The sequence below is a fragment of the Acartia tonsa genome, chromosome 12 (genome assembly GCF_053477335.1).
Source record: "Acartia tonsa isolate MP-2025a chromosome 12, ASM5347733v1, whole genome shotgun sequence".
Taxonomy (NCBI): domain Eukaryota; kingdom Metazoa; phylum Arthropoda; class Copepoda; order Calanoida; family Acartiidae; genus Acartia; species Acartia tonsa.
This window is the reverse complement of record NC_137271.1, coordinates 40,307,780-40,327,572: the sequence shown is the minus strand read 5'-3', so window position 1 is coordinate 40,327,572 and position 19,793 is coordinate 40,307,780. Positions and strand designations below refer to the sequence as shown.

Sequence of the window (19,793 nt, the reverse complement as noted above, 5' to 3'; positions counted from 1 at the left end):
AAAAGCTTGTGATGGTAAAGAAGATGATCACTAAGCAAAGGATAACATGAAGGGATATCTTTACTGAAGTTGGTATAGTCAAGAGCTCCATGAAGATAATTGGCGTTGTAATGCACACATAAGTTAAAAGTTTCTACATCAAATTACTCTTCATTTAATTTGTCAACTTATAAATATTAACATATGATAATAAATAAAAATTTTATGAAGAGGCTGTAAAGAGGCTAATCTTTCGTTATTGTCATTAGAAAAAACTAAAACAAAATCTTGTTGAACAGTCAAGAAGCCACAAGAGTATTTCACAAAAAAAACTAAAAGTATTATTATTCAGAAAAAATTCTAGCTGGTATTTAGTTAAAAATTAGTTTTAAGATTAATAAAATCTTGTGCTTTACTCAAGATTTTTATAAGCACCTAATGATAATATAAATGAAGGATATTAATGCCTTAAGACATTTGTGCATACTCAATGGCATCTCAATCTCAACTAAGGTTAGATAAAAGAGTTTCAGACAATTCTATTCTTAAATTATCTAATTAGGTTCTACGAATTGTTTATCAAATGCAAAGGTTTTCTACAAATAAGTCCAGCCTATGAATAATTTGAAATGCTAATCTCACTAATGTTTAAAATATTTAATATGGCAATAGGCTTCAATCATTCTTATGCTTGAACATAGTATCTCCTCCTGCTATGTCATATATTCATAGTCATGAAAGGATGAATGTCTTGGCCTACAATATGTCCACGACTCAATACTAAGCAAAATTAATACATCTCTCTGTAATTATTGAGTAAGAGAAAGTGCATTGTTTTTTTTTAAATATACAGAATATCTTTTTTTTTAAATTGTCATTCTTGTTTATAATTTAATTTACTAATGACAAATCTTAACATTTAAGAAAGGAATGGACGTAGGTGTTGAACTTTAAATGTCATGAAATCTATACAAAACTTTATATATTTAAATAATGATGCTATTCAAAGTGCAAACTTTCTAATTATGTGTTGAATAATAAGTTTGGACACTGACTATTTTTACAACCTAATCAAAAATAGATAAAAGTCACCAAACATTATGCAAGCAAAAGGAAGATAATGTTTTTTTTTATGCTTTGGGTACTATTTAATATATTTAATTACAGGATAATATAAATCTCCCTCCTTGAGAACACCCAACACATAACTTAAAAAAAACAAGATGACTTTTTCTCCATTTAAAAAGCCTTAAAAATATTTCTTTTCTGCTTTAAATTTAAGAATATGCTTTTTTTCATCTCCACATTTTACTCTAGGTGATGATAATTTTTTTTCTCATAAATTCTCCTAAGACCTGTCCTGGGTCCAATTCAAAGCTTGCAAAACGTGTAGAATAAGTATTCAGTAATAATTAATAAGACAAACACATTGTAATTTATAAAACTTGTTTATTTCATGTTCAAATTTGATAACAAAAGTTGAGATTTTCTAGAAATGAAGGATCATGTAAGGAAGGTGAATTTGTCAGGATAATGAATGATGAAGCTTATCTAGTACTTGATACCAGAGTTGCCCATGATCCAGTCAAGGTAGTATTCGGTTCTGGTGAATCCAGCGGGGGCACCAACCTCACAACCACGGCTTGAGCCAAAGCTGACAACACCAACCTGGAGTAGATAATAGTGAACCATTCAATTAATTCAAGAATCACAGTATCAATAAGACAGTAAACTGTTATATTGTGACAGTAAAGAATGTACTGTATCAGCCTTTTAACAGTTAAAGTTTAGGTTAACTTTGGAAATAAAATTGACTTCACATTGCTTAGTTTGACAAGTATTAGTTATTAAATTGAAAAGACAAGAATGTTTATTTTAACTTTATGATATGGACTGCTGTTTGTATATACTACAATTATGGGATTAATTCCTTTTTAGATGCACAAAAGGCAAAAAGTAGATAAATCAGATTCAGATCTCTTATAAAAAAAAAATTATACCTGAGTCCACTTCTGTCCAGCCTCCTTCAGTTCTCCCTTCTCAATCAGAGGTCCACCAGAGTCACCCTAAAATAATATTGTTTAATCAGTTTGTTTACTAACAAAAAGTCTAAAATTACTAGGAAATTACAAGTTTCTATGTTTAAATTCTCAAAATATTAATTATAGCTTGACCTGCCAAATAAGTTTAATAGTAGAATTGTGTAAAGAAGTTTTAGCTTTATCTCTCTTAATAAAAAAAATGGAAATAAAATGTCCAAGAAAAGCAAGCAATTTTACGGATGCTCATTGACAAAGAAAATCTTCACAAAAAATCAAGTACATCAAAGGAAATCTCATTTCTCCATATTGTATTACAACAATATTGAATGAATAAAAAGAAATATTTTACTTACATTGCAGGATCCTCTACCACCGGTGGTGTCAATGCAGACTATACCATCTCCAATAATACCATAGTAGTCATTGCACTCAGCATTGCTCATGACAGGGATGTAATGGACCATCTGGAGGGTGGGGCTGATAGAGTTGGCAGAGTCAGAAGGCTTACCCCAGCCAATAACGGAAACCATTTCTCCGACATCGCAAGAATGTCCAGCAGTAGGCAGACAGCTGGGCTTGATGTAGTCATTGAAGGTGATGGGCTCTGGCAGCTCAATAAGGGCAATGTCGTTGGCAAGGGTGTTGTGATCCCAATCCTCATGAGTGAAGCCATTGAAGGAAGTGATTTCAACACGGTGGGGCTCGTTGCTCTCACGGACGTTGTGGGCACCAGCAAGGATGTCGAAGTACAGAGCATCCTACAAAAAATATCATGATTTAAACCAAACAGAATTTTTAGTAAAGTGTTTTATTTTGACTAAAACTGAGCAGAACCCTACTTGGATATTGGTCATGACCCTGATGATCCTTTATATATCTCAAACTAATCAAACATAAACTAAACCTTTAAATATTTATTTTTTCATTGACATAATCCCCACCTGAAAAAAAACTGAAGTTTGTCTGAATCTTGATTTATTGTACAAAGTAAGAGATCTAAAATTTTCAGTTAATACATCTAAATATATGCTGAAATTAAACTCACCTCAACACAGTGAGCAGCGGTCATGACCCAGTTTTCAGAGATAAGGGAGCCTCCACAGAACCAAGCATCATCAATGAAGAGGGCAACAATCCAGGGCCACTGGTTCTCAGCTGCTTCATTACCACCAACAATTCTGTCAATGGCTGGGGGTCCTATAAACAATAACTATTTGAGATTTTTGAATATTATACTTTAACAAGAAAGACAGTAACAACAAATTAAAGTAAAAGATAGAATCTTTTAAATTCTTTGATGATTGATAGATCTTCAAAATCTTCAAAATATATTTAATTTGTTTTAGATAAAAACTAGACTACTTCTCAAACCTTCATACATCCTATTATATAAAGTAGTAAGGTTTTTTTTTGTCCGAAGCTAAAGTTTCAATAACTACTGTTCTGATTGAGTTATCCTTTTTAGGAAATTTTTAGATTGGTTATAGGATGGTTTTAGGCTGTTTTTCTGTCACTTTTTTACTACTTTGATTGCAGAGCCTCTAGATGATAAGAGCACTGACTCTAGTATAGAGTACTGTATACCCATTGCTCTGGGAAATTAAGCTTTCTATCTTTAATTGCAGCCAAATAAATCTAATTTGCCATATTATGATAATGAATGATTGACAGATGGAAGGACAATGTAATATTTCTTAGCTACTAAAACTATTTAGTATTGTATAAAATCTTACCTTCAATACCACACTCCTCAGCGAGGTTGTAGACAGAGACCTTGGGGGTGGGGGTCTTCTTGGGTCTGGCGTTGATCTTGATGGAGGAGTCCTTGGCACCAGTGGGCATGGGCTTGGGCTTGTACTTGCTCAGATCTCTGGCCTGGGCTGGTCTCCAGTGCTCCTCAGGCCTCAGTCTGCGGCCATTGGGGATGGCAGATACCTGAAATTTCACATTCAAATTTTTTGCAATTTAATTTAGTTTGAAAATTATTGGGAGAAAGCTCAATGTCATGTTTTTAAATCATCTTAAAACTGAGTGGTGAAGTTAATAAATCCAAAATATTTATTACAAGCGGCTACGCCCCTAGAGGCCTCTATTGGCACTTTAAATGCTTTTTTTTGTTCAAGTCTCTACGATACCTCGTTATTGCTTTCAAATTCTACGATATCTCTTTATGTTTTGTTGAAGTCTCTCAAATATTTAAATTTTTTTCGATTTTTAAAAATTTCTCTTGGGAGGGTGGTGGTACCATTCCCCAAAATAGTTATAAACCTTCCCCGGACCTATGAGAAGATACCCTGTTAACCCTTACAGATCGGGGGGGGGGGGCTCCAAGAGCCCCCCCCTCTAGTTTTTTTAATCTCATTTTTTTTGTAGGTAAGATGGAGTGCTGTGACTTCATGACTTTTTAAGTTTAGTAATTATACGTCGGCAAGAGTTGATTTTATTAGGATATCTGGTCTGTGTCGGTCGTGGTGTCCGGTCAAAGTCGGTTGGGTAGCACCAAAATTAGAAAAAAATTCTAAATAAATCTTAATTTCTACATTATGACTTTTGTGTATAAGGAGAAACCTAAAATTTTTTTGGTGAATACTTAGATATCAATGACCTTCTGAGAAAAGTTGTGTTATGACCGTTTGACCGCTCCCTGACCGACTTTATGACCGATTTTTGTCCGGCTTTTACTACAGACATATATCATGAATATCGTGGCTTCTATTACAGCTAGAGACCTATAATTTTTTTTGGTAAATCCTTGAGCAACATCAAACTGATAAAAATATTAATTGGCGCCGCCAACCGCCGTTTTACCGCCGTAACCGCCGAAAATGGCGGTTTCCGTTATTTGCCGTTTTTCAGCGATGATCAGAAAAAGTAAATTTTTTGTTATGAAAAATAATAGTTCGTCCTAAAATTTGGTCAACTTAGCTGCAAAATTGGCCGCTCTACAGCTGTTTTAAAATTTAGCGGCTGGCCGCTAAAAAGCGGCTAAGGAGCGGCCTGGCCGCTATGACTAGTAAAAGTAATTTTCTCTAAAAATACACATGAACCACCAGAAAAAAAATTTTACGTCTTTATCTGTAACAGGAGCCGAGATAGAGGGGGGGCTCTTGGAGCCCCCCCCCCCCCCCCCCCCCGATCTATTAAGGTGGGAATTGGGGCCCGAGCTGTAAGGGTTAAGGAGATTCCGAACGATATAGCGGTTATCGAGATCCTTTGGTACAAACACAAAGACATATACACATTCTGTTACTTTATTTTAAGGATTATTTTGTTTGTATATCTAGATTTTTGAAGAATTAATGATTGACTTACCACTGCTACAAGAGCAAGAGCAACAAAGAGAACCTTCATGTTGTAGAAAATCCCACAACAAGTGATATCCACACAACTTTACACCTTGCTTTTATAGATTTACCTTATCTCAAGCTTATTAAATTAATTGAATTAGGAAAGCTTCAGCAAAAGATAATTTCTATTGTTAAAATAAAGATAATAATATGAAAAGATACTCCTAGTCTTTGGTTTGTTTGAAGATCTTCTTTAGTTTGGTCAATATGTGTCATTCAAGGTTGCTTGAAAGACCTGGCTGATTTGTTTATGCAGTTGATCTTACTTAAAACTTGTTTTTTTAAACCTAAAGTTTGTTAATTGTTTTGAATTGATATTGAATCTACTTTTAATGCTTTGTTTAAGAATTTAAAATACCTTTTCTTTTGTGAAAAAAATATTTTGTTAATAAAAAATTGTGATGGTAAAAAAAGAATATGCATATTAAACAGCGGAAATTGAAGGAGAAGGATAATTCTTTTTATTAGTGTCTGTTATATAAAAGGATATTTCCACAACAATGATCCTAACCTATGAAAATTTCTTAGGCTAACCTGGGAGTTAGAGTCTTAGTTTACATTTTTCTTTATACATATGTTAGGCTAAGAAAACCTCAACTCCTAGCCTAAGAAATTTTATAGCATTTGGAATAATATTGCATAAAAATGCATCCAAAATTTTATTCCTAATCGATTATAAATTAACTAATTGAGCTAATTTGATAATCTAATAGCATACCAAACATGGAATTATCCCTTTCACAAAATACAGAAAAGATAAGAATATGACGTTTTTATAATCTTGTTGTTTTATTAATGTCTGCCATATATGTATACTTAAAAGATATCGTTTTCTTATTTATCTTTCCTTGGGTGTCATTCAAAATCCCAAGGCTAATTGACGTATAAAGTTTTAACAGGGATTTAGAAATAAGTCAAAAAGTATAAATACAGACATTGTTTGTTAAGACCAGGGGCTGCTATTCAGCCAATTAATTCCAATTGAAAATGCTGTAAAATTTAATATTTTGTTGGAGTAAAACTTGTTTTCTCTACGTAGCTGAAGGGGAGTGGGCAAAAAGGGGAGAAAATAAAGAAAGTTTTTTTTGGATTATTTCCTTTAAATTGTTTGTCAGAATCACATTTCCTCTTCATTAAGCTTCCTTGCAGTTATTAATAGAGTGAATTAAAAAAAAAACAATTTATTTGGAGCCATATTTTGAATGAAATATATATCTCTATATCACAGAATATCATAGTACTTTCGATGTTCCCAACTTAATAGAAAAATAGCAAAATAATAAAAAGTAAGAAAAATTATCAAGTGTTTTATTATATAAATTAGATGTGCATGTTTCTCCAATATCTAAAGAAAGTTATGTACTTATAAATCCACTACCGCTTCAAAACTGGTTAATATGAGACATACTGAAAAATCATTGATTGTATCTTATTCTAGACAGACACTATATATAAATTCATAAATGAATACCATTTTTTGTGGGGGCAAACAAAACTGTAATTAATCTCATTACTTTTCAATTTACTATCTATTCTATAAAAAATTATAATATCCTAATTATTTTCATGGGTAGTAAACCTGAAGGGTATATGGTAGGCAGACCTAGCTTCTAAGATGAAAAAATCCATAATAAGTAAAGCACAACAAATCATGGAATGAACAAATGAAAATCAATGAAATTTTAAAAATTAGGTTTCTTTATTTTAAAGCATGACCAATTGAATGGCGGACAATAAATGGATAGATTAGATGCACATATGTTTTAGAAATCTTAAAATAAGAAACATATATAGTAGACAAGGACGTCCAAGCTTTTTTGTTTTTGGGGGGTAAAAAATAAAAAAATAAATTTTTGGGGTGGGGGGGGTGGTAATCTTTATATCATATAGGCAAGGACGCAAAGCTTTTTTATTTGGGGGGGTGGGGTGAAGAAATTAAAAGTTTATTAGATGCCCTTTACCCCTCCCTCCCCCCCCCCCCCAACTTTGAAGTCTCTGATAGTAATGATAGTAGATTCTCTTTCTGGAATTTGACAGCAAATTTATTTACGATTTTATCTTATATAATCAATAAACGAATATTTAATATGTTCATTATTTTATTTATTCATATTAGATTTATCTTATTTAATCAATAAACTAATATTTAATACGTTCATTATTTTATTTATTCATATTAGATATCCGGAGGCTAGCTTTTTTCACTTTAAGACATTTGGGGCTAGCTATCTTCATTCTACAATTTCGGTGCTAGTCTCCTTCATGTGAGCCAATAATTATAATAACCAAATTATTATGTTGTTTAACCCTTAATGGTCGGGGGGGCGTTCAACGCCCCTCCCCCCTCCGTTTTTTTCTACCTCATTTTCTGTGTGTGAAAGAGCCCAAACTGTGTGACTTTTTAGGTTTGGGTATGACACATAACTGAGAGTTGGAATTTTTTTAATATCTCCATCCTGGCGGGCACAGGATGCCAGCAAACCTGGCAGAGTCATCCAGATAAAGAGCAAAAATATTTTTTGGACTTAAACAAAGCATTTTATCTTACCAAAATACTAAAATATCCTCTAGTAGTACATCCTTGTAGTTTTAAATAAGAATAATGAAATTTAAAAAAGACGGAAGGAAAGGGAAGTGAGAGAGAGGGACATTTAATCTTTAAAAAATGATAAAAAAAAAAGGAAACTAAAGTCGTAGTAATCTTTATGTGTGGTAACTTTTTTTGTAGTTGGGTTGATATTCAGGGATGAGACAATGGAAGAAAAAGATTAATATTCATGGATAGGACAATGGAAGAAACAGATTAATATTCAATCTAGCCAATAGCAGGATAATTTTATAACGCTGCCTCTAGTTTTTGTATATTATTAAGTTTTCAAGTAATGTTTTTCCTTCATATTTTTTTCTAATTTGTTTTACTGTAAAAGATAATTTGCTTAAAAATTTATTTTCTTATCTTGTATTTTAACTTTTAACAATATGGATTAGCAGGTAAAATTTTTGTTTACTCAAAAAAATAATTTTATAAGAAAAAATAAAACAATAAAATGTTTATTAAAAAAGTAAATACAAATAAAATTATTTACATTTGGAAGACATAATTTAATGCACATATAACAATTAATTTTACAAAATTTTGAAAAAATGGTTTTGAATACATTTATTTTGAGATTCTCATGTGTTTAAGGTAAAATTTCAACTACTTTACTTTTTACTGAGATTCTTTTTTTATGGACTTTATTTGAATATGATTATTTGGCAAGATCCGTACAGTGAAAGTAAGACCAGTGTAGAAATACCTGGATTTTATACAAATATTTTAAAAATTGTTAAGAACAAATTTGTTACAAAAAATGCTAGAAATTAGCAATCTAAAATGATAAATGTATGGGGTTTTCTTTTTCTTTTAAAAACTAATTCTAACTCTAATTTTATTCTTATAATAATTTTAATCATTATAATAATTGTTTAATAGTTTATGTTTGAACATCTTCACTTCCCTGATGTTATTAAGAAAGACTTAACCGAATCTTTCAATGCCATCATTAATCAGCTGTTGTATATCATCAAACAGCCTTCTTCTCCTGTTCATATTCACATTGTTGTTGTTATTGTTGTTATTATTGTTGTTGTTGTTGTTATTGTTGTTGTTATTATTGTTGTTGATGTTGTTGTTCACATCTATAATCACATTGAACACCACCAGTAAGAAATTCAACAAGCTGAAATTTAATAAGAAGGATAAAATGACTATTTGCCTATTTCTTACTAAATACTTTTCTGGTAAGTAACATGACAAATGTTTACAAATTTCTTTTTTTCCGGGGATAAAGAATAAAGTATCTAAAGTAAAACCATTTTACATAATTTTTTTTGTAATTAAAAAGTTTCTATGAGACTGTGCTTTTGTAAATAAGATCATTAAAAACAATTACTTTTATTAATTTTAACTTTTATTAGATCATATAAAATAAGAGGATAAAAAATATGACCTCTTTGCTAAAGAAAAAATTGAAAAATTTTAATTACCTAAACAATGAAAATCCTTGTCTTTTCTGCCTACTTAGGATTTTCTCTCCATCACTATTAACTAAAAAAAACAATTATTATTTAATTTTCCATTGTATTTTTAAAAATTCGAGCTCCTGAGCAATTAAATTTACAATTTTGGAATAATCTTTATTTTTTGTTGTTTAAAATTTAGAAAAAAAACAAGGCGTGTCAGTATGAAAAGATGACTTAAAAAATTATTGCTTGATGCCAAAATTTTGTTCTGTTCCTAACAAATATGAATGATTTTGTTTTATTACACTGATAAGTTAAATTTTGTAAAAAAATTAAGATGATTGTTGTCTTACAAATATTTCTACCTTGGCTCTCTTTATTCATCATATTCTCCAGCCATCCACTCAACATCTTTAACTTTGTCACCTTTGACATTCCCCAGGTCTTTTGTGCTGTCTTGAACAAATCACCAGGCTTCACTTCACCATCCACTATATCTTCTGATGTAGTTGTTGATTGAGTTGTTGTAGTAGTTGAAATTGTTGTAGTAGTAGTTGTGGTTGAAGTAGGTTTTGTTTTTATCACCAACTGTGGCATTTGTGCTGTTTCAATTTTGCCAAACACTGGCACCTGATCCATTTTTATTGTCTTTTTGTCTTCTTTCAAAGGTTGAAGATTATTTTGAATTTCATTTGATTGGCTTGAATAATCTTTAGCATCTATTATACCAAAGTTTTCTGCAATATTAAAAGCAAAATCTTGAATCATACGAAACAATCTTCTACCATTCATATTCTCATTCAGGTTATTATTGTTATTGTTATTATTATTGTTATTGTTGTTGTTATTATTATTGTTATTGTTATTGTTTATGTTGATGTTTTCATTGATCAACAACACACTGTTGGTCAACAACATTAGAAAACTGAGAAATCCAAAGACAGGAAATTGTCTCTTTTGTCTTGAAAGAAGCCTATTTCCTTCATAACCTATTCCATTGCTGTAATCTTCTTGGGAATAAACTTCCATTGTATTAGTTGCACCTTCTGGAACTTCATTAGTAATCTTTAGATCATTTTCAACAGCTTCTCTGCGCTTTCTTTGATAAACTGGAGATGCTGTGTTGGAAAGATTTAAAATTCTCTTCTGATTGCCAGCTACTCTTTGACTACAATAAACAAAACAAAAAATAAATCAGAAACTCCTAATTTTAATTAATTCTTTTGAATAAACGGGTGTAGTCCCTTTCGTGAAACGCGTCTTATGGTGTGCTTCGTTGTATTTTCACAGTAGCTTTTGATAGGTTATTTTAGGTTAGGTTTAAGTTAGGTGATTGCCCCGCAGGGTTAGGCAATTGGCCCCACAGGGTTAAAACCCACAGCAGGAGAAATAGGAGAAAACCTACTGTGAAATTGCGTTAGATACAGCTAACTCTTTAATAGGATTAATTTCAAGTTTACCTTAATTTCATAATAACTTTCCACTTCCATTTGTTTGGTATATCTGCACTTGAGATCTCCTTGTTCACTTAAAAAAACATAATGTATCATGTTGTATATAATTTGGTAACTTATTATTAAAACTTTTTTAAAAATATTTATATTTGGCAAAAAGAAATATGAAGAAATCTATCTCTTACGTGGTAGATTGAAATTAATAGTGCAATCTAATAACATAACTAGAGTACTACCCTAGTTATTAAGTTATTAATTATCACCCCCATTAATGACAAGCCAAATTAACTCGTCTTTATTTTATTAATTAATGGTGGAAATGTTTGGACACTATTGGTTTGTACCAACCAATTAATACCCCTGGTGTTACCTAATTTATCCACAAGAATGTCAACAATTTCTTCAGATGTATATTCTTCTTCATAGTTCTACAAAAAAATTATATATTATTTTTTTACTTATCTATTTTTCCTATCCAGTCTTTCGATGAAGTGGTTAATGAGTTTATTCAGAATAATGAAAAATATGTAATTATGGGCTAGTTCAGCAGTAATCTCAACTAACTATTTATTTATCATTCATTAACTATCTATATTTCTCTCTATGCCTAGAAACTATGCCCCTATAGGCCTCTATAGGGACACTTGAGTTGAGAGGTAGTAAGTCTACACTCCACTTAAAAAAAATAATTATTTTTTTGGGGGTTGGGTGTTGGTATTTTTTTCCATGAACAATTTCTAGAGGAGAAACCTTCCAATAAAATTGTTATAAACCTTATTATAAAGAAATGGCTAGCGAGATCTAAGGCTACAGACACACAGATACATTACATAGACAGATAAACATCTTGTTACTTTTATAAAACCATTTATCCTCGTCTAAGAATAATTTCTTTCTTCCTCTATTATTCTATCTAAAAATCCATTCATCCATCTATTTTTTTATATCTTATTACAGTAGATGTAATAAGAATTAATTTATTTATCTTTTATCTTTTCCATCTTCTTGGTATACTTTTTGCTTTTCTTAATATCTATCCATTTGAACTATTTACATTCATTCATCCATCTTTCCATTCATCCAGCAAACTTTCTATAAATCCATCTATTTATATACTATCTTTTATCTATCTACCTATTACTCCATTTATTTATTTTTCTACCTGACTATCATCCTCAACAACCCTCGGCATGATAGGTCTCATTGTTGTTGTTGTAGTAGTAGTTGTAGTTGTTGTTGTTGCAGTTGTGGTAGTAGTTGAATCTGATCTTCTTGTACCTCTCCTAGGAATAAAATATATACATTTTGTTTTGAAATAAGTTTTCAACTAAAAATATTTTTGTTATTTTTTATTTTAGAGAAGCTGAATTGAAAGTAATTTTTAGTCAAGATACCAGGACAAAAACAGGAGTGATAAATGTCGAAGTGGACAATGAACCTAACCTTTTTCTTATACCATCTTATAGGATTTTAAAATGCCTAACCCCTGCGGGGGCATATTTGTATATTTATATCTTAACCTAGCTTTACCTGTATAGAAATACTTAACTTAATGTTTTCGTCACTCATGTGTTTGCCCTGGAACTTTTTTTACTTACACGAAGAAAAAATCATTGACATTTTTAGCTTTGGATTATCTCTGTATTTGCTTATGACCGTTGTGATCTTGTTTAATTTGAAATTGCAATAAAAATTTACCCAAGAGTGTTGTAGATTGTGCCCTCAACAAATTCAGATATCATTCTAAACAGCCGCCTTAAAATAAGAAAAATAAAAGAGCCTTTTTTACAGTGCCTTTAAAAATGACTTCATATTGGCATGTCAGTTTAGTTCAGTTTAGATTACTTTATATTGGTAACGGCAGGGTTAGACATAGAAAAAAACACTCCCTTCCCCCCTAATTTTCAATTTATTCAAAAATAAGAGGTGGAAGGGGATGGCCAGCACTTTGAAGAAAGCAGCTGGCTAGAGTAAACATTCTAATAGTAGGTCTTTTGTGCGCATTTTTGTGCGCTGCGAGTTAACTGGGAATTATAAACCTTTCTGTTCTAGATTATTCGCAGCTAATTTTAAGGTTCCTCCCAAATTTTTGGCTTGAAGGGGGTGTTAACAATTGACAGCCCAGCTAGACCTCTCGTCCCTGATCTTATATACCAACTTACAATTAACAGAAATTAATTGGCTTTGGGAGTTTTGTATCAGAAAAAAATATTTAGCAATTTTCAACAAATTATGCCTCAAAAGCCTTTTTTTTACATAGCATATGATTTTGGAAATATGATATTGATTATTAATCAATGGTAAATGGGTTAAATAAAGAAACGGTTCCTTAAAAAAAACACTGTATATTTATGTATACCTGGATTTGTTTTCATTTTTTGATTCCAGTGTATTATCTTGTTGATTAGTGTTATACATCTCGGCATTCTGCATTACAAGCAAAGCTAAAAAAGTAGATATTGTATATTTCATATTTGTTTATTGTTTATTTAGGAGGTTTGGACAGTAACTTTATGAACCAACCAATTAAATTTCAATAAAAGTCCCTGAAGTCGTTGAGCCAATGAATAACAAAACGTTACTTTAAAACTTTGGGGACTAGTGTAATAAACATCCTAATTTCCCCTCCCTCCGTTGGTGCATATAAAGAATACTTATTTAGTCTGTAGGGGGAGAAAGCCACTCAAAAATCAGACACAAGACGTCATAAAAGTGAGGGAGATGAGATGAAAAGTGGAAAAGAAACCTCTATAAAAGAGATGGATGATTTTTGAGTGACTTTCTCCTCCTACAATTAGCCTCTACCACAGCCACCCTAAGCCTAAACTACCCTCAGAGTAAGCCAACAAATCACATAAGCTCCATTTAGCTGCAGCCAACTTATCGTTGCGGCTGTCGAGTCCTTAAAATAGAATTTGAAACAAGATGAACTAAATACTTCAGTATAAAGAATGACTATCCCTATATTGGTATGTATAATACATTGGAGTATAAAACTTTAAATGAGAGAAATAAGTGAATAAAACACACACGGACATCCAGTTACTTTAATAAATGGAAGTGTTAGAAGCAGCTTGTATTTTATAATAAAATGCCATAAATTCAAATAACCAATGAAAGGCAAGTATACATTGTAATTGACTAATAGTAAAATGTATATTGGTCAGTTGTATTGTATGAGTTTCAAATAAACCTGTATTGACCATGAGAAATCCAAAAGTGAGATAACCAGCTAGAGGAAATCTTTTCTGTCGAGAGAGAACCTTCTCTGAACTAGGATCTTGTAATGCTTTAGATATTTCATCTAAAAATGAAATAAGATCAGAGGCGTACAGAAGGGGGGTGTATCCGGGGAAGGGGGGTAATCTTTATATCATAGAGGCAAGGAAGACAAAGCTTTTTTTAGGGGGGGGGGAGGTGGAGGGTAATCACCCCTTTCCCCCCCATCTTGGACGTCCCGGCACACAACTACCTAAAGGTTAATTATTTAGCTTTATTTTAACAAACCAAAATTTAAGTTGGTGGGTCGACAACTCACCCCCCTCTTCATCTATTAAGTTCTTGTAATTAAAAATTATTGTACATTTTGTCATAGTTGTTCATAGTTGTTGATCTTCTTCTTGATCAACTACATCATTAAATAAACATATTTGAATTATTAAAAACAAGTACAATGATAACCAAATCAATATCTGTATACCTTCTAAATTTGAGAAACTTTGTTCTGATTCACTTTGTATAACTTCTGTAGAACCAATAGTTCTGAGCACGAGGAATATTAATACCAACAATACTAAAAAAATAGATAGACATATAGATGGATAGATAGTTGAATAGATGCTAACAAAACTGGTATCAATTTCATGATTTTATTAAGGCCATTTTTACTTTAGAAGGACCTAATTATAGAGAACATATAAAATGTAATATGTTGTCAGAATTCCAAAAATTAGATGAATAGGTTAATTAAATTAAATGAAGAATTGTTGTAATTTTTTTTAAATTGACGTACGGACTTTCTGGTAATGATTATAGAGTTGCTACACTTTCCAAATTGTATCCAACTGTTATAGGAATAATCATTCATAGTTTAAAGTCATCAGGACAATTCTAACATGTCTAAATTAACAGAAAGATCTACGTTACGGACGGACCTACACTAATTATACAAAAAAGTTTCGCTTTTAAAAACATACCTAAAACTTTTTTGAACTGCATTTTGATAATTATTTAATATCTTTATAACATTTTAAATTTTCAATTACTTATAACTATTTGTTTCAATTATTATGTTGCTTTTTAAAGCATTTTTCACTTTCTATAAGATTGTTTGATGATATAACGTTACTTTTAATTTCACTTGGCTCTATGGGACCACTTTTACTTACACACTTATGGATAGTTGCTTTTAGTAAAGCGAAGTATTTTTAGTGCATTATCAGTGTACCGGTACTTTTGAGGCGTTTTTACGATGATGCCAAAAATGTACCTACCAATTGCACGCTAAGAGTTATAATAAGTCTTACCCTATTATAAAGGTTTGTAAGATTTTGTCGTCTGTATGTTAATATCTCAGAAACTATTATACTGATTGAGTTTTAGAGAAGCTTTGTATATGTCTTATGATAGAATAAGGCTATTTTATTATTTAAGTTTAGCGGAACATGTCTTTGGGTGGTTTTACTGCCTCTTCCATCTCCCTTCGAATACAGCTCATATGTGTCATAACAAAGCATCTCTGTATAATATAATTAGTATTCAAGCCATTCTAAATATCTTTATGAACAAAGACATTAAACTACTTTCTAATAAAAGATTTATTAGTAATATTGAATGACCACTGACTCTTCCCTTATTTTCCCGTTCGATGCTACTTACAGATTCGTCGAATGGACGTTTATACAATATAGCTAAATTAATAATCTTGAATCATAATATTTCTTTGCTAGCGGCTACACCCCTATAATCTAGGTTCTCTGTTTTCGTAGAGGTAGAGACGGAGTAAAGATAACTCAAAACTAAAATCTGAAGAAAAAATAGCATTAAACCATCACAGGACCTATGTGAAGCTTATCTAAAATAGAGAACCTAATCTGTTCAATAGCTATTGCGATTTAAGCTCCAGACAAAAAAAAACTTTATACTTTATGTAATAAGATATTTATCTTGTTTTTAAAAATGCTAAAGTGTTAATTTCTACTATATTGAAGAAATACTGTACTGGAACGCGCGTTTATATGTATTTATGTTATGGCACCAAATATAACCGCAAGGGACCAAGTCGGTAATACGAAAAAAGACATTTTTTAGATAGCTGCTTGTGGACAAACGGCTGGCCTCATAGCCTATATTTACAGATCATTAGAACAGCCACCAACTGACCTAAAATCCGGCGAGGGAGGGTGCATTGGGTTGTTTATTACACTAGTCCCCAATAGTGAATGTTGATAGGTTGGTTTATTAACCCTTAACGGTCGGGGGGGGGGGGGGGCGTTGAACGCCCTCCCCCCCCCCCCCCTCCGGTTTTCTCATTTTCTGTGTGATAGGGTGCGACAAGGGGCCCGACTGTAAAGGGTTAAGTTTATTGTTCTAACGTATCAATTTTAATCTAAAGAAGGGGTAATTTTATCTATCAACATTCGGGATGTGTATCAATATATCGGACATTGTCTTATCACTTTAGATCACTACCTAAAATCAATCTAAAATAGCTAACCCCCAAAAATTGCACAGAAAGCCGAGGGGCTTTAGAAGACCCGTGTAAAAATATTCTTGAAGGCATTGTATGTTTATGTTTTAAAAATGTTTGCAACTGTTTAGCCGCAAACCAAGTTTAAAGCGGCCGAAAATAATACCTTTCTTCATAATTGCGACTTGATCCACCACAAGGGCTATTAAGAGACGCGTGAAAGTACTCCTTGCGTCAACTGAGCGCAGCCGGGGGAAAGTAGCGGTAAATCGGAAGAGAATGACAAAAAACGCAGATGCCATGGGAAAAGCAGTTTCCTTGTTTGATCCGTTACAGTAACTTATTTAGTAAGAATAGGAAATAAAGAAATATATAATGAGAAAGAGAGAGAGTAAGAAAAGAAAAGTGGAAAGAGAGAGAAATAGAAAAAGAGAGAAGGAGAGAGATAAAGAAAGAGACAAAGCGAGAGAGAGATAGAGAGAAAGAAAGACAGAGAGAGAGAGACAGGTAAAGAGAAAGAGAAAGAAATATAAAAATAAAGATAGATAGATAGATAGATAGATAGATGATAGATAGATAGATAGATAGATAGATAGATAGATAGATAGATAGATAGATAGATAGATAGATAGATAGATAGATAGATAGATAGATAGATAGATAGATAGAGAGAGAGAGAGAGAGAGAGAGAGAGATAGAGATAGAGAGAGAGAGAGAGAGAGAGAGAGAGAGAGAGAGAGAGAGAGAGAGAGAGAGAGAGAGAGAGAGAGAGAGAGAGAGAGAGAAATAAAGAGAGAAATAAAGAGAGAACGAGAGGTAGAGAGAAAGGTAGAGTGTGAGAGAGAGAGAGGGAGAAATAAAGAGAGAACGAGAGGTAGAGAGAGAGAGGTAGGGAAAAAGAAATATAGAAATATAGAGAGAAGATAGATAGATAAATAGATAGATAGATAGATCGATAGAGAGAGAGAAAGAGAGAGTTAGGGAGATAGAGAGATAGAGATATCGCGAGAAAGAGAAAGAAATTAAGAAGGGAGAAAGAGAGAGAGTAAGAAAAGAAGAGTGGAAAGAGAGAGAATTAGAAAAAGAGAGAAGGAGAGAGATAGAGAAAGAGACAAAGAGAGAGAGATAGAGGTAGAGAGAAAGAAAGAAAGAAAGAGAGAGGTAATGAGAAAGAGAAAGAAATATAAAAATAAAGAAAGATAGATAAATAGATAGATAGAGAGAGAGAGAGAGAGGGAGAGAGAGAGAGAGAGAGAGAGAGAGAGAGAGAGGGAGAAATAAAGAAAGAAAGAGAGAGGTAAAGAGAAAGAGAAAGAAATATAAAAATAAAGAAAGATAGATAAATAGATAGATAGAGAGAGAGAGAGAGAGAGAGAGGGAGAAATAAAGAAAGAGAGAGAGAGAGAGAGAGAAATAAATAAAGAGAGAGAGAGGTAAAGAGAAGGAGAAAGAAATATAAAAATAAAGAAAGATAGATAAATAGATAGAAAGATAGATAGAGAGAGAAAGAGAGAGAGAGGGAGAAATAAAGAAAGAGAGAGAGAGAGAGAGAGAGAGAGAAAGAGAAAGAAATATAGAAAGAAAGAAAGATAGATAAATAGATAGATAAATAGATCGATAGAGAGAGAGATAGAGAAAAGAGAATGAGAGAGTTAGGGAGATGGAGAGATAGAGATATCGCGAGAAAGAGAAAGAAATTAAGAAAGGATGAAAAGAAATTTTTTGGTAATTTTATTGGGGATGCATACAGGGGCGTCCAAGCTTTTTTATTTAGGTAGAGTAATTTGATTTTAGTGGGGGGATAAATGGCGAAGCGCGCCGCAAATTTTTTTACCCACCCCAAAAATTTTACCCCAGAGGTAAAATTTGCTTGGGGGAGGGGGTAATTACCCCCCGTGAAATCTGTTGGCAGGGGTAAATTTTGTTTACCCCCCGCCCCAAAAAAAAAGTTTACCCCCGGGGTAAAATTTTGGGTGGGATAATTTGTATCAATATGTATCAATATTTAGTAGTAAAAATGCGCGCGAAGCGCGTCACAATTTTTTTTTGTTAAGGATTTTTTATTTTAGGGGGGTTATTTCCCCCCCTAAAATTGTTTGGGGGGGGGGGTAAATACCCCCTCCTAAATGGTTGGAGTAAATTTTGAATGGGAGGGGTAAAATGAAAAATATTTTTGGGGGTGACTACGGAACTCCCAAATTCGTTTGGGGGGGGGGGGGGTAATCACCCCTTAACCTCCTTGGACGTCTATGGATGCATATCAATTTATCATCCATTGTCTTATCCCTTAATATCCCAGAGTTTGTATGAATCTGACCTAATCTAATAGAAATATTTACTCAATTACTACACAGTGCAGTCAAATAATACACTCTTAAAAATGTATACATTAATAATAAAACTGATACATAAGATTAAAACACTAGAGGGAGAAAGGGTTAAATAACTGTATCTCCCCATCGCAACCGCCTTGTGCAACCTTACTATTAGGTCATTGAAAATCAACCAATGGTATCGCTTATATTAACACAGCCAAGTAGCAGAAAATAATTTAGAAGCAGAAGAAAGAGGTCTTTGAAAAGGGAAGGGAGGTAGTTTTGTGTATATACATCTATACTATAGATCTGTTACTTATACGATATTTGATAACTAAGTTGGTTAAAATGTCAGAAAATGGAAAATAGAAATATATCATAAAAAGAATATACCTTATCGTTCTAAGAATAACCATTCATAAAATGAAGATGATAGAATATATGTTTGTATCAAAATAGGCAAAAACCTTTTTTTATAGAATTTCTACAATCTCTTAATTATACCTTATTGCACCAAGAATTATATAAATTAACGATATATAACACATTCTCGTTGGGCAATCATATTCTAAACCTTCAATATTTTAAGATAATATTTTTTTAAGTATAGATTTTTATAGTGTTTTATTACCTACTATTTTTATGTTTATGTGTATATTTTGAATAATATATGACCATGCCATACGTATACGATCATTAATAATTTAATATTAGATATAATAACTTTGGATTCAGCGTTACAAATTTTGTTACACATAAGTTGAAACAGTGGCATGCACAGGGTTTTGCCGTAGCTGTGTTTAGTGCCCTAGGAAAATGGGGACAGATGTCACAGCTTTTGGACTACCTATTCTATTAACGTCATAGTAGAGGGAAAGAGAAAGGGGAAGGAAACTCCCTAGAAAAGATATGGGGTATAGGGTATTTTCTGACGTCAATAGAATAGGTAGGCCAAAAGCAGT

General features: G+C 32.3%; 2 protein-coding genes across 2 annotated transcripts; both read right to left on the bottom strand.

Moving 5' to 3' along the window:
* Positions 1-1,411: 1,411 nt before the first annotated feature.
* LOC145333973 (brachyurin-like) lies at positions 1,412-5,488 on the bottom strand. The gene is made up of 6 exons (XM_080179237.1): positions 5,334-5,488; positions 3,755-3,956; positions 3,067-3,218; positions 2,375-2,779; positions 1,980-2,045; positions 1,412-1,647 (listed from the first exon to the last, which is right to left on the bottom strand). The coding sequence occupies exons 1-6, from the start codon at positions 5,370-5,372 to the stop codon at positions 1,531-1,533; spliced, it is 981 nt and encodes a 326-aa protein (XP_080035363.1). The 5' UTR covers positions 5,373-5,488; the 3' UTR covers positions 1,412-1,530.
* Positions 5,489-8,403: 2,915 nt separating this feature from the next.
* LOC145333972 (uncharacterized) lies at positions 8,404-15,242 on the bottom strand. The gene is made up of 11 exons (XM_080179236.1): positions 15,024-15,242; positions 14,528-14,620; positions 14,021-14,131; positions 13,187-13,271; positions 12,526-12,582; positions 11,990-12,110; positions 11,198-11,255; positions 10,834-10,900; positions 9,739-10,541; positions 9,398-9,458; positions 8,404-9,090 (listed from the first exon to the last, which is right to left on the bottom strand). The coding sequence occupies exons 1-11, from the start codon at positions 15,043-15,045 to the stop codon at positions 8,889-8,891; spliced, it is 1,680 nt and encodes a 559-aa protein (XP_080035362.1). The 5' UTR covers positions 15,046-15,242; the 3' UTR covers positions 8,404-8,888.
* Between the last annotated feature and the right edge of the window lie 4,551 nt (positions 15,243-19,793).

Excerpts from the sequence above, each read along its gene's own strand:
- LOC145333973 (XM_080179237.1), bottom strand. The coding sequence starts at position 5,372 with ATGAAGGTTCTCTTTGTTGCTCTTGCTCTTGTAGCAGTG. Across the intron at positions 3,957-5,333 it reads CTCTTGCTCTTGTAGCAGTG|GTATCTGCCATCCCCAATGG; the intron begins GTAAGTCAATCA and ends GTGAAATTTCAG. Across the intron at positions 1,648-1,979 it reads CTGGACAGAAGTGGACTCAG|GTTGGTGTTGTCAGCTTTGG; the intron begins GTATAATTTTTT and ends TATCTACTCCAG.
- LOC145333972 (XM_080179236.1), bottom strand. The coding sequence starts at position 15,045 with ATGCAGTTCAAAAAAGTTTTAG. Across the intron at positions 12,111-12,525 it reads ACAATCTACAACACTCTTGG|GAGAGGTACAAGAAGATCAG; the intron begins GTAAATTTTTAT and ends TTTTATTCCTAG. Across the intron at positions 10,901-11,197 it reads CATTCTTGTGGATAAATTAG|TGAACAAGGAGATCTCAAGT; the intron begins GTAACACCAGGG and ends TGTTTTTTTAAG.